The sequence below is a fragment of the Lichenostomus cassidix genome, chromosome 6, assembly GCF_008360975.1.
Source record: "Lichenostomus cassidix isolate B80296 chromosome 6, HeHo_3.0, whole genome shotgun sequence".
In the NCBI taxonomy this organism is placed as follows: Eukaryota; Metazoa; Chordata; class Aves; order Passeriformes; family Meliphagidae; genus Lichenostomus; species Lichenostomus cassidix.
The window spans coordinates 14,334,382-14,348,470 of record NC_139487.1 but is presented as its reverse complement, the minus strand read 5'-3'; the positions used below and the strand labels follow the sequence as shown (position 1 = coordinate 14,348,470).

General features: G+C 45.8%; 1 protein-coding gene across 2 annotated transcripts; it reads right to left on the bottom strand.

The window, feature by feature from the left end:
* Window positions 1–4,824: 4,824 nt before the first annotated feature.
* LOC146435286 (homeobox protein VENTX-like) lies at window positions 4,825–10,625 on the bottom strand. 2 transcript variants are annotated; one of them, XM_085065138.1, is made up of 3 exons: window positions 5,876–10,625; window positions 5,484–5,698; window positions 4,825–5,381 (listed from the first exon to the last, which is right to left on the bottom strand). In XM_085065138.1, the coding sequence occupies exons 1-3, from the start codon at window positions 6,093–6,095 to the stop codon at window positions 5,070–5,072; spliced, it is 747 nt and encodes a 248-aa protein (XP_084921264.1). In that variant the 5' UTR covers window positions 6,096–10,625; the 3' UTR covers window positions 4,825–5,069. The 2 variants fall into 2 exon arrangements, with proteins under 2 accessions (XP_084921264.1, XP_084921263.1); XM_085065137.1 differs by having other exon boundaries at window positions 5,484–10,625.
* Between the last annotated feature and the right edge of the window lie 3,464 nt (window positions 10,626–14,089).

Genomic DNA, 14,089 nt, shown 5'->3' with positions numbered 1-14,089 from the left:
TCAAACTTACTTCCTTTAAATGCTTTTGTATCACTTGAAATGTTTACAGCATTCAATTTATGTGATATATAAACATGATGAAAAAGAAATCTAAGTTTTCAGGAAAAATTACGTATTTTCCTGTAGAATTCTGTGCACTCTGAACTTCAGGATATTGTATTATATGGAAAACAGATTTATTTCTCTTACATGTGTTGTATTAAGAACATAGTGGACTCATTTCTCCAAATCACATTTCAAATATTTATTGGTCTGCATTTGTATGTAAGCCTTGCACTCACAGGAAACATGCTTGCTGCTACAAGAAATTTACCAAAAACTTGTGCACTCTTTTAACTCAGTATGATACCCTGAATTTCAGCTCAGTGATTAATGCCAGGATGTGATAATTACAGATACTTTTGTCAGGGCAGGGTGCTCTTCTCATGTGAGCTCTACAAGACTTCTAAGGACAAATGGCAGATTTCTCTCACTGGTATGCCTGGGAATATTTCATCTGGGGCTTTGTGCACACATGAAGCATAAACCCATGAGAACAGGCAGGACTGCAGCAGCTCTACATCATGAAGGTACTGCCTGAGGAAGGTCCAGCCCACCATCCAGGCTGCAGCATCTCCTGCACAAGACACTAGATGCTCACCCTTTGCCAGATGCTGAAGTACTTGCATTGCCCAGAAATGCTGTCGGTGTGTCAAGGCCTTCATGACAGTGATTTTGCACGAAAATATAAGAAAAAGTGGACATATTTATGCCAACAGAAAAATAGTTCTTCTCAAGTGGAGTAATAGCTAGCATAGTTGGGCAAACCTTTGTGTTACAAATTTTCCATCTGCTAGCCATGTTTGTAAGTAGACCATGGGGAAAAACATGCAAACAAAACCCAAAAGAGTATACAGACCAAACTATCATAACATTTATAATAAATGAAGAGCTGATGTTCTAGGCTACCAGACCTGGGATAGTGGCTCCTTCATAGGCAGATGCCATTTATCTTTGTGAAAAGCACAGATTTTCCAATATCTTCTCGACAACACTGCAGAAGTGGAGACGATAGTAAGAACAACTGCAACACCACCCACCGCATTGAGAAAGACAAAACCCAGCAAACCCAAACCAAAAAACCCCAACATTCGAACCCCACATGTTAAAAAACACGTTTAGCTGCACAAATGGGCAGGAGGAGAGAGCCTGGGGAGGTGTGGCAGCCCTTCAGAGGTAAGTAGACTCACTAGAAAGAGCAGGGTTTCAACACGGCTAAAAGTGCAGAAAAGACAGGGCAGTTTGCTCGGCTTCAGACGGGCCCAGGAATCCCAGGGGCACAGGCAGCCGCAGGCCCGGGCTGGGCTCTGGCCGGTGGGACAGCTGATGGCTGTTTGTACCCTCGGCAGCTCCCCTTTGGAAATGCTAACTTGGTTATTCAGCGTCTCCTTTGATGTCCTGATAGGTGCTATTAGATAGTCAATTAGGCATCAACGAGATCGATTGTTTGGGAATAGATGCTTCTCTGTTTGAAGTACCCGTGAACACTAACAGTGCCATCACCCCGCCGCTCCTTTGCCCACGGGAACAATGCGGGCTAGCACACAATAAATGACAAATGCTACTGACTCAGCCGGCAGCGCTGCACCCTCTTCCCTCCCGACTCACACGCTGCAAGCCCAGATATTCCCATTCAGCCTCTGTGGGAGCAAACACGCACTTTGCATTAAAAACGATTTATCGGGGAAATATTTCTGTGTGCTTCGCACAAAATGGACAAAGCACCTAGATGAATTAAGTACAAGGTAGTTCGAAACAAACTCGTACTTGAATTTCTGTGCACGCCATCGCCATATTGCCTGAGGACTTGTGACACCTCCACAGTTGTTCAGAATTGCCCAGACAGAGTAACTGAGAGCTGAAATAAGAACTGAAGCACTTAACCTACCTGAATACCAAAGCGACCCTGGGATTAGCTCCTTACTAGCTACTATTAGAGGATAACACTAGGTTGAAGCCTAGGAGTTTAAGAGACAAATATAAAGGAACAGTAATAAAGTCTACAAAAGGAACACGTCGAGACCAAGAGGTCTCTCCTCTTTCTTCCCCCCTCCACTTCGGTGGGATTTATCAAGTTAATTGTCATCTAATTGCGTATCAAAGAAAGAGATAATGGGCAGCAATTAGATGTAATGGCCTAACAGTGCGAGATCTCTCTCGATTAGCACACAACGCCGAATAACTTTACCTAGTTTGTAAAGAGGTCCCCGGAGTGGCTCCACCATGTCTGGGAGCTGCAGGGGGGTGAAACACCCCGATCCTATTCCTAGTCCCCTGATGGCTGCTCTAGCCAAATTGGGACGGGCGCTCCCGAGCGCGGTTGCCGGCGGCTCCCCCGCCCCGCGGTGTTAATTCAATCAGGTTTCTCCCCCTCCGCGCACGCACTGCAGGGGAGAAAGGCTTTGAAGTTAGCGCTCTGGCAATTTCCCCCTCCCGTCGCCTTTTCCTCCCCTGGGGAGCCCAGTTTCCAGATTATACAGCCTCTTCCTCGAGAGCCGCCAGGCCGGGGGATTCCGACAGTTTCGCCCCACGAGCATTAAAACGGCTCCTCCCCAGCTAATCGACTCGGGTTTTTGTTGTAGGTGTTTTTTGTTGGTTTTTTTTTCCCCATTTGTAGCTGACTTGCCCACACCGCTCTGTCCCGCCGGAGAGCATTCCGGTGCGGGGTTATTGTGGTGCCATTGAGGACACAAAGGCGGGGTGCTGCCTGCCCAGGGGTTGGCTGCGGGGCTTGCGGAGGGTGCGGTGCCAGAGCCGCACCGCTCCGATATCCTGCGAGCGGCTGGTACCGTGCAGAGGGCTGCACTGACACTAGTGCCCCTTTACTGCTACCAGGGCTAAAACACAGTGAAGGACAAACTCAAACAGCACGAATACAGCATGAAGTCCGAGTTTCCTTCTCCCAGATCAAAGGAAAAACATGCACTCACATTTTAGTGCCAGACTTGGACAGCTTTAGAAAAAAATGAAAGTATCCCACATAAAGCTTTCTAGACCACTGGAACGTAGAAGTTACCTTCTAGAGAAAATCGACTTCTGCAGGTAGGAGAGAAATTACCTTGTATGTGCTCGAAGGAACCTGATACCACTAGGACTCAGTCAAGTGAGCATCACCTCTCGCGTTTATTTGGACAATTACCAGGAAACAGAACAATATTTGCAAGCTAGGCCTGCCAAAGCACTGGCTAGGCATTCCATGTTCTTGCTGAGTATACCCGTGGCCCGGGAGTCATTATGTTAAGTGACCATTAGCACCCTTTCAGAGATCGCCTTCTGCCTCTCCAGCCGTTCTGCAGCCCGTGCGGCCAGAGCAGGGATGCCGCGTTACTCCCGCTGACCAGCCCTCCCCCCTGGCACGAAGCCGGGCAGCCTCAGCCAGAGCTCGGGGAGCCTCACACACCCACCCGGCACGCAGAGCCTCCATCCCCGGGACTGCCCCGTGGCTGCTGCCGCTCGGCTCCGCAGCCCCGCTCGGCTCAGCGTGGTCCCCACAAACCCCGCGGGATTAAACCACAGCAAGGATCGCAGCACTGCGTGTTGTCCCCGGCAGCACGGTTGTGTGTGTCTCGCTCTAAACCTTTGCACAGAGGGGAAGCTGCTGGGTGCGGGCAGGGGCAGCCTGGGGCTGCTCCACTCCGCTCGCCCGTCCGACGGGACAGCCAGGCCCGGCGGCTGCGCTGCTGCCCCGCGGAACGAGCCCGGGGGCCGGGAGGGCAGACCCAGGGGATGAGGGCTCAGCCAGAGCCGCCCCAGATCGCTTCTCACCGGGGACATTTAGGAACCCCGTAAGGTGTGCTCCTGAATCTCCCTTTTTACCCTTGGTGTGTGGGGGGAGACGACGACACCCTCCTCCCACTGCTTTAGAGCAGAGGAAAATATTCATCATTGAAGCACTTTCTGGAGACACCCTAGTTCCCTAAAGACGTTTGAAAGAGTCAGAGAGATTTCTTCGAATCGATATCAACTGCTTAATACCTGACTTTGAGAAATAAACCTCCATTGAATGGGATTTTCAATTGCGTATCAATAAATTTCCTTAATCCAAAACTTCATAATGTTCCTGAGCCCTTTTAAATTTAGCTGAAACTCTTGCATTGGAAACAATTTGTGCAATTGCAAACAAATACTAATATCTCAAAAGGCTAGGAAAATACGGCACAGATTACAAAACAACCAAGGAGGCTTTCAGAGGTGACTGCAAAGCCCACTGCCCACAGCAGCACATAATGCTGCTTTTTACCAGGCAAGTGTACTTAAATAGCACATTGGGCCCTGTATTCAAAAGATATTTAAATATACTGACAGAGAACCCTTAGAACTTTCATTACAGGAGCCCAAATTACAAGTGCACCGGAAATCTTCAAATAACTGCCTACATCACCTCTAAAGTGATGGAAATTTTTATTGCTCTTTTCATGTTGACAATTGACTTTGAAAAGATTTATGTCAACTTACATCAGTCAAGGATCATTTCTGAGAGCCCTTTTTCTGGCTTGAAATCAGGCCATTTTGATAATCAATTTACTAATCATTATTCAAATTTTAAAAGTGCATAGTTCAATTCCATGACAGAAAACCTCATCTAATAAGTAGGTGAAGGGGTTGGATACCTGCTTTAGAACACAGAAGGAAATTCAGGTTTTTTGCACTCACCCTCAGAGTAAATTGCAGGGGGGCACAAAATAAATCTAGATAAGAAGGAGTCTAAGCTTCTTTTAATGAAGAGGAGCTTTCTTTTGGGGAAGGTTGAATAGCTCTACAATCATTGAGAAATGAATTCTCATGAAAGCTGGAAAAAATAGGTTTATTTAAAGATTCCATTTATATTATAGTTTGTCCCACCCCATTTATATTTTACATTTGCCTATAAATGCAAGGGCCTGAAGTCCATGATTCAGATTGTCCAGCACATCTTTGTAAATGTTTAGATCGGTGCTGCATGATAACTCCACCAGGCAGTTACAGACAAGGGCAGCCCAGGTATCTATCAGTAGTGCAAATCCTCTTTAGTCACAGTCCATACCAGAGGGTCAGACATCCAGCAAGAAAGCTCTGGGATCCCTGAACCCTACAAAGCAGGGTGCTGCCCAAAAGCCAACAGGCTGTGCTCTGCAGGCGCTGCTGAGGTCCAGGGCGGGTGCCGGCAGGGCAGCCAAAGGGAAGCCCTCGGGGGCAGCCCCTTGCCGGGGCAGCGCTGCTGGCCGGGCCAAGTATGTGAGCGGCAAGGGCACCACGGCGCCCTGAGGTCCGTAAGGGAGGGAGGGGCTGCAGAAGGGCTCCGTCCTCAACTCCTGCAGCTGCCGCTTGAGCTTCATCCGGCGGTTCTGAAACCAGGTCTTGATCTGGGGTAGGAAAGAAGGAGAAAGACGAGGTTACAACGTCACCCAGCTTGTTGTGTATCCCGTTATTCGGACCCGCGCCGCGGCCGTTCCCGACCCGCTCACCTGCACCTCGGAGAGGCGCATCCTGCCCGCCAGCTGCCGGCGCTCGGCCGCGCCCAGGTACTGCTGCCGCTGGAAGGAGCTCTCCAGGGTGCTGATCTGCTCCGCGCTGAACGCCGTGCGCAGCCGCCGCCCGCCGCGCCCGCAGGGCTCCTCGGGGCACTCGGGACCCTCCTCCGGCACGGGCTGACCCGCTCCCGATGGCCTCCCGCCTGCTCCTAGGGAAGGCGAGAAGGAGGAAAGGGTCAGCCAGGCTCCGAGAACCGCGTGTGGAGCCACCCCCCCTCCTCCGCCCCCGGGCAGCCACCACGCGGTGCTGCCTTCCCTGGCACGGGGGTGTCCCAAGCCCTCCACCCCCGCCGAGGAGCCCCAGGATGTCGCGGCGGCCGCGGTACCTGCGGAGGGAGTGTCCGCCCCGCGCTCCCTGCTGCTGCCGCCTCTCCTGTCCCGCGGGCCCGCGGGCTGCTCCCGGCTCTGCTCTCCCTGCCCGGGGCTGGGGCCGGAGCCGAGCCGCTGGCCCGCGGAGGATGCTCGATGTGGAGAGCCCTCGGTGGGGCTCTTGAGAGCTTGGCTGCTCTGGGACAACCACTCCACGGAGAAAGGGGCCTTAGTCATCCTGCCTTGTTTCGGAGACGCCGGGAAGGAGGAAGGTGCCGGAGAGCACGGGCCTCTCCTTTATACCGCAACTCGCGGAGGAAAACGTTGTTTGTGTAAATACACATCAAAGGGTCAGATAAGTATCATCTAATTGCTATCAGTCCTCCCCCCCAACAAAAGATATCGTTCACACATTGCCCCAGCTCGCGGAGGCTCGGCTCCGCCGTGTCTGCCCCTGAGGAGTTCACTCCGCCGTCAGTGATTTACAGCTCTTGTTACATCCTATCCCCATGCAAATGGCATTTATGGAGCTGAGCAGCCTCAAACGGCGCTGGGGAATGTACCCCCGGGGGAGCGCAGCATCCCCGGCCGCTAGAGAGAGAGGGGACGCTGCTCCTTCCGATCTCCCTTCCCCTGGAGTTCGCTTTTCCATTCCTTTTCAAGCACCAGGTGCACTGCTCAAAGGGTTCTTCTCCAGCCTGCTCTTCTCTGGGCTGAGCACTGCGTTCCCGAGACAGCCTCAGGAAGGCAAGTGGAGAAACTCACTCATTGGGTCCTCCGGGACTGCAGCACCAGGCACAGGCTGAGGGGTTTGGAGGAGAAGGTTGTGAAACTGAAGAAGGTAAATGTCAAGGTCGTTGGATTCTACAAATTGACAGGCTTCTGGTAGCTTATATAAAAATATGGTTTCTGGACTATAGGATCAGAAAACGGCAATTATTGCCTTAGAATTAGCATTTTGCTGAGAGTTCTGCTGAGGTTACAGAGTTCATGCCATATTTTCCCTCCCAGCTCTCTCGCAGCTACGCAGGTTATACAAATTTCTCTGTTATCTTACTATCCCTCTCCTTCCTCTTACCACCTTAAGGGTGTCTTTCAGAAACGCTCCCGTTCATCTTTGGGCTTTGTATGCAACAGGAACACTTGGCTGCTGCAGTAAAGCTCTGTAGTATATTGACAAAAGTCTCTTGGTGCTTTATGGGCAGGTTTTCACTGCAGGGTAACCATGAATTCCCTCCCTTCCTGTGCAAGAACAGAGTGGGACATCCACAGCATTGCTAACTCCTATCACACCCCTGCTTGGTATCAGTCTGCCTCCAGAAATCATGACTGCTCGTCTTATTTATCAGTCCTTGCTCTTGCCTGCTGCTTTGCACTCACCCACCACCTGCACACAAACCCAGTGCTCTGCTGTCTGTCCACCACGGGACTTAGCCAACCTGTTATTCTGCCACTCTGCTGCACTTCTCAGCATTCTCCTTCCCTATGATAACAGTTATTGTAACCACAGTTCTACCTATTTTTAGACTGTCAGTGAGGCAGAGGTTTTAACACTGAAACCCTCCTACTTAATGTCTAAATCTTCCAATGTAGATTTGGAAATCTTTCAATCTTAATCTTATAAAGATGTATATTTTTTTCTTTATATTAATCTAGTAAAAAGTTTTATTAAAATCCTCCCTGTCAATCTTTTCTTAAACCCAACATTTCTACCTCTTGCCCACTTCAAATATAGTTGCTATATCCACTCACCATGAAATCCTACAGTTTTTTGTTCACCAGAAAATTGTTGCATTGAACCATATTCAAGTTTGACTTGTGAACTGTTTTTGGGCTCTCTCTCCTTGATTGATCATTCTCATGGCATACTCTGAGTCCTACTCTGCTCTACCAGTGATGACACTGGTCAAGAGTTTGTCTCTAACCAAACAAAAATACAAACACGATTGTCACCTCTATTTAAAGATATCTAATAACCGATTTAGAACCACAACACTGCATGATCAGAGCCCCCCTGGAGCCCTTTGGCTCTGGCCTGTGTAGGTAGGGATTGGCATTGCAGCCTGAGCCCACTGAACAAGCTTCCTGAAGGAAACTGGTGTAAAAACATGTAAATAAACACTCAAGTATTAATGCCTCCCATATATGTTATCTACATAAAGAAGTCCACAAACACCTCGAGCAGGGACAAAGACTGTGGGACATCTATATATTTGTGGGTTTTTTTCACCACACAAAATTGTTTGATGTTTAATTACTTGAATCCTCACCCATTTATCCTTCCCAAACATTTTCTGATTAACAATGGAAAGTTTAGAAACTTTACTAGACCAAACTGTACAAGATTGCTTTTAAATTTCCTTTCTTTTATAACACACACACCCACACACGCCCTCACACACCCTTCCCCCACCCCACCTCGAATATTTCAAGCACAGATTCTTAACGATTCTTTTCATTAGGTAAATGTGAAGACTTCCCCCATCACAAACCTGAGGAAATATTTTAAAATACCAGAATTTCTGAGCATTAGACAGTTCTGTCGGCAACGTATTTCACAGACCAAGCAGACAAGAAATGAAGAAGAGACATACAGGAATCTGCTCTGTTCACTGAATTACTAAGGACAACTCCCTCGAGTCATCTGCATTTAACATGTGGCCTGGCAGCAACCTCCCCAGTCAGAGCTGGGAATATCAGCACCACTGCCTGCTTACTGAATCCTGCCAAGCCTCCCCTGCAGTCAGGCAAAATGCCATTCTCAAGGACTAATTCTTATGAATGTCAGAAAAAGAAAGTGTAACTTTTCTGCAAGCTTCCTTCTCATTTTAAATATTTCTGATTATTTTAACAGCATTCTGCATTACAGATAGGGCCAAATCCTATCCCAATAAGATAAATATGTCCCATGTGCCCAGAATTATTTCCACCCTTAGTCCTTACAGAGTATTACATATAAGTATAAATAATATACTTATATCCTACTTACATTCTTACATATAACCTATACACTTACATATCTCTATACAGATGTTTTTCAGAAAGAGTCTATTTCTATGACATTATTTTTTCCAGCTTTGTGTCAACAAATAAAGACACAAGCTGTTGTATAGGACAAAAAGAATTCATGATCTGTGATGGAGCTCTAAAAATAGAAAATCTTGAGTTTAATCATCCACTGATACATCTGCCTTTACTGATTTGAAGACTTTTTACCATCTGAGCTGCAAATTACATCTTTATACACTGCTGGTTTATTAATTGCATTGTATCGAAGCAAATGGCACTGCAGAAAGATGGTGTCAAATGCTGAGCTCCCAGAGACAAAAATTGATCACGGTGTGACAAGGTTAAACCAAATCTCATTTCCATTACACATAAAATTTATAAGTCTCCTGGATAGGTAGCAAATGACTTCTGAATGTAATGACTGCTACAATATTTAACAGCTGCTAGTTTAATTTTATCTAAAGTTCTTAAGCTGCCTTCTTTCTGTTTCTATCTATTATTCATTAAATGCATGTTTGAAAATCTCCTGCTAAACTGCGATTCAGAAATACCATGTTTAAAATCAAGTGATATTACCAATGGGATGAAAACCTGCTCATGCTAATGAAATTTGTCAGAGTAGAGCAGGAACAGATAGTAGCTTTTACTCTGCTGCTACAGGGAGGCAGAGACAAAGAGCTCACACATACCAACATGATGGCCACTAGCAGGAGTCTGAAGATCCATTTACCATAGATAATGGTAATAATCTATGCAGATGATTGCAGAATACACATTTGCCCTCTTTGGGGAGGCAGCACCTTCCCCTTCAGCTCTGTAGAAATCTACACACACAACGCTGGTCTTGTGTTAAGGAGGTTCTGCAGAACTACCTAGTCCTATCTGGCTGCCGACTAGGCTGTTGATAATAGAAATATTTTGGGATAAGATCTCAGCCAGTGAGAATTAATTGTGGCTCCACATCTTCCAGCCCAAAGCTCAGCGCTGCCCTAGTAAGCCAGCTCAGAGCAGAGGGGCCCGACTGTGATGAGATATCCCCTCCCTGCTGGAGCTATGGAGGAACTGAAGAGAGGGAAGCTGAGGGTTGCCAACTCCCTTGGGTTCCCCACAGGTACCAGGGAGAACTGCCACCACTTGGCCTTGCTGCAGTACACGAGACCAAAGGAGGGAAATGTCACTTTGTACCAGCAGGTGATCCTTTCCCATAGCATTGGAGGGTCCTGTGAGACTAGAGTAGAGGGAATCTGTGCTTCTTAGGAGTAGCCAGGTGGTGATGCAACCCAAAGAGTAAAAAGCAGGCAGTTTATGCCACACAGGGAATGTGTGCTCACCTGTGGACATGCAGATTTTCCATGAAGGTCTGTCCAGGGCTGCTGGCATCTGCTGTGCAATTCACATGGTCTTTGCCCTGGTGTGTTTATCCTAACATTCTGTTTCTGAGTAATTACTATTTAGGACTTAAAAGCACTACAAATGGCCTCCAACCAATCTCTTAATTATCAATTATTAGTATCTTTCCTCTTTGACAGAATAGAAGCTACTTTTCCATGAGGCATTAAAAGACCATATGTGCAGAAATACCAGGAGGGCCTGGTATAAACATAGTAACAATGCACAGATGACAATTAAATGTTTCATCATGTTTGGAGTTGATCTTAACCAACACAGCACTCAAAATGCCAAGAGCTCCCATGGCTCCTTAACACAAGGCTGCCACCAGCAGCTAAACAGAGTCAGTGAAATGTTTTTAAAATATGTATATATATTGTGCAGCAAATATTAAGACAGAGGACACTTTTTTAATAAAAGAAAGAAAACATTTTAATGGCTCTTTACCCAAATTTAAGCTTATTAAAACAAAGGTCAAATTCAGTGTGAATTGGGACCACATTTAAAACATGTACTGCTGTTGTTGCCAAAGCAAGGTACAGCAGCAGAGTATTTTTAAAATTTATTTCTCTGTTATTAGACAAACTATTATAGTTGGAAAACCATCCAAGTTTCAGGAATGCAAATACTTCTTTAGCACTCATTGCTATCATAGTGCCAGAGGGAGATCTCTAGGGACACTGCTCAAATGAAACTGCTCAGAAGTCTGCAGTACGTTCATTTCTGTTTAGACTGGAAATTAGACTTTAAAAACAATTAGACACTTAGACACCTTGCAATCTATTCAAAACCTAACAGAGAGGCTGACTTCACATTTTACATCAAGGCCTTTTTCTTTGTCAGTCTTTGCTGAAAGATATTTTTTTCATGATGATTACTTCTAAAGTTACATTTAGCAACATATAAAAGTAAGAATGCATTAAATCAGAAATTTTCCATTGTATTACTATTTCCAACAAATACTTTCTAAAAAAAATTATAAAGAAATGAAAGAAATTATACTCACCAAAGCATTTATTATTCTTGAAAGTAACTTTTCACTTTTGTCTATTAAAGAATGAATAATTTTCCCCCTTGATTTTAGAGTTAGCATTTGAGCATGATGAGTCAGTCAGCAGGAGAATGAGCTATCACAGCTGGCAGCCCTGGCACATCTATCACACTCTGTGCCCATCCTGGTCTATGCCATAAAATGCTGCTTTGAAATGCATTGGTCTCAGCGGTGAAAATGTTTTACTGACTCTTCCTTCCCCTAACTTACACCTAAAATAAATCAGGTATTTGTATTACTCAAAAAACAGTCTGTTCAAATTAAATGGAAATAATCTTTACCTTTTTTTCCCCCTGACTTCAAGGCTCCTCTCCATTTCACATTTCTAGTTATTTCTCCCCTTCATCTGTATTCCTTGCTATACAGCATTTCTTCCTATTTTCTTTATTCCAGTCACTCCCATCAAGTATCCTGCAAATGTTACTGCTGCCTGGGGAATAACTTCGGCAGGACATATAACTGTAGCAACAGAGCATAAAGGACAGCATACATCTGCCCTCACTTATCCCAAAGAGGGACCACAGACACGTCCTGACATTCCCTTCGTTTACTGATAAGGGAAAAGCTAGCCTTAGCAGGGGAGGGCAGGGATGCAGTTAGGTTAAGATGCTTAACACTGCCCCTGTAACCTGCAATTCGATGTCTACGTTTCCTCCAGACAGTGCAGTGTAATTCTTTTGCCAGGTTTTCAGAAATGAGTGTATTACACATGCATAGAAGGTAAACAGGATTTAAAACTATGGCGTTGTGTGTGCATGTTTTCTAAAAGATTAAAGGGAGCAGCTGAACGCCGAATGCAAATACATATTCGTTTTAAAAATGGAATATAAACCTCCCCCTGCCATTTCGTGTTTGCATGTTTCTAACGGGCAGGTTCTGGGCAGACATCGTTTTTCATGCTCCCTTAGCTCCCGGCGCGGCACGAACATCGAAAACACTGCCAAGGGCCTCTCGTGCCATCTCCTGGTTATACTGAGGCTTCACAGCCAGAAAACTGCTACAGAGAGGACGGGAAGCAGTAGAAGTTCAGCTCAGGCAGTGAGAGAATCAGGGAATCCTTCAGATTGGAGAAAACCTCTAAGACCATCGAGCCCAGCTGTTAACGCAAGTGCACCACTAAGCCTTGTCCCCGAGTGCCACATGCCACAGGGACACTCCCGGGATGGTGACTCAGCTCCTGGCAGCCAAGACGACTCACCCAGCACATGGAGTGCATGGCAGGCTCAGGCTCTAATCCCTCTGCTGCTGCTTTCAGCATCAAGTCACTTTTCCACGGCATCAGCATGTGTATAGAAAGGAAATTCGGTATCCCTCTAAAACATCTTTGACATTAGTTCTGGTAACTCATCCCCTGGCATCACCTACTTCTTGGTATGTATCAGTGGAAGAATGCAAATAAACCCCTGAAAATTGAAGTGACTGGAATACAATTAAATTAATAATCAAATTAATAGCATTCCCTGATTGCAGGTAAGTATTTGAATTAGTGTCCAATTTACTTTACTGAAGATCCCTATTGAATCCCTCTCCCTTCACAGGAACAAGGGGGCCTGTGCACGTATGACAGAGTTTTATCTCATTTGTTCTTAAAAATTCACAGGAAAGTGGATCCCACAGGTGTGTTACAGATGAGTAAACTCTTCCAGTGCTTCACACGAAGCTTTCCAATGTAAAAACTGAAACAAAATCAGTCTTGTTTCAAAATTAATTGCTTAAACTTCACAGAACATTAAAAAACCTCTAACTCTACAGCTACTACAGCTATTTACAGCAACATTTCACATTGTCAGGTTGGCTCAATCCAGTCTTGTCTATGTAAATCCAATTCTTTCAGTCTTTCTCAGTTTATGTTTCTAAACATATATTTATTGTGGTCCTCTATTCTCTTTCATTTTGCCTGTATGTATCCTAGGTGTAGTGCCTAAACAGTAAAGCATTCCTGCTGATGATTTTCTATTGCCAAACAGAGCAAAATAATTACCTTCTGTCATGTATAGCTCTTGGGTAGTACACCTCAGGTCTTCTTCCTCCACCAATTTTTTTTCTTTTTGCAAATGATAGACATGGATTCATATTCAGCTTGTTATCTGTTATGGTCCCCAGAGATTATTACTGAAGCTCTGTAGTTATTTTTCATTTAATATTTATCCTGCAAAAACATATGACTCGAAGCTGTAATTTAAACTGTTATCATGATTATTGTGAGTTCTAAGCTTGTGTGCTGTGTGCTTTCCATCCCACCTTGTATTCCAACAGTACAATTCAATGACATTCCTATACATTCCATACAGCATGGGGTGTGAGACTTCCTTATGGTAACCCTGGACAGTTTGCCTCCCTCACTGGAGTGTGCAGAGCCCCAGGCAGGATTTATCTTGTTGTTACTGTAACTGTGATGGTTCCCTTCTTCCCACCCGAGTGTGTTGAGAACCGAACATGTTTCGACTCATTACTGTAAGCCAGAATAGTTTGTTTACCCCCACCTGCATGGGTGCCAAGGTGAAGGCCATCTGCAGATCTTAAAATTCACACAGCAGCACCTGCATTGCATGGGGCAGCTAATGAGCAAGACAGGACACTGCATATGTATGAAATGTTAATTAGTACAGGTTTCATTACTCACCTCTGCAGCACCTGCCCTGGAGCTTCACTCCTGAGCAAGGCTCCACTGCTTTGGGTCCTCATTTGATTGGTGCCCCAGCATTCCACTGTGGGAATGCTGTGCTTTTGATAAAGCCAAAGCTTTCACTGATTTTATGCCTTGTCCCTAAGGGATCTGCAC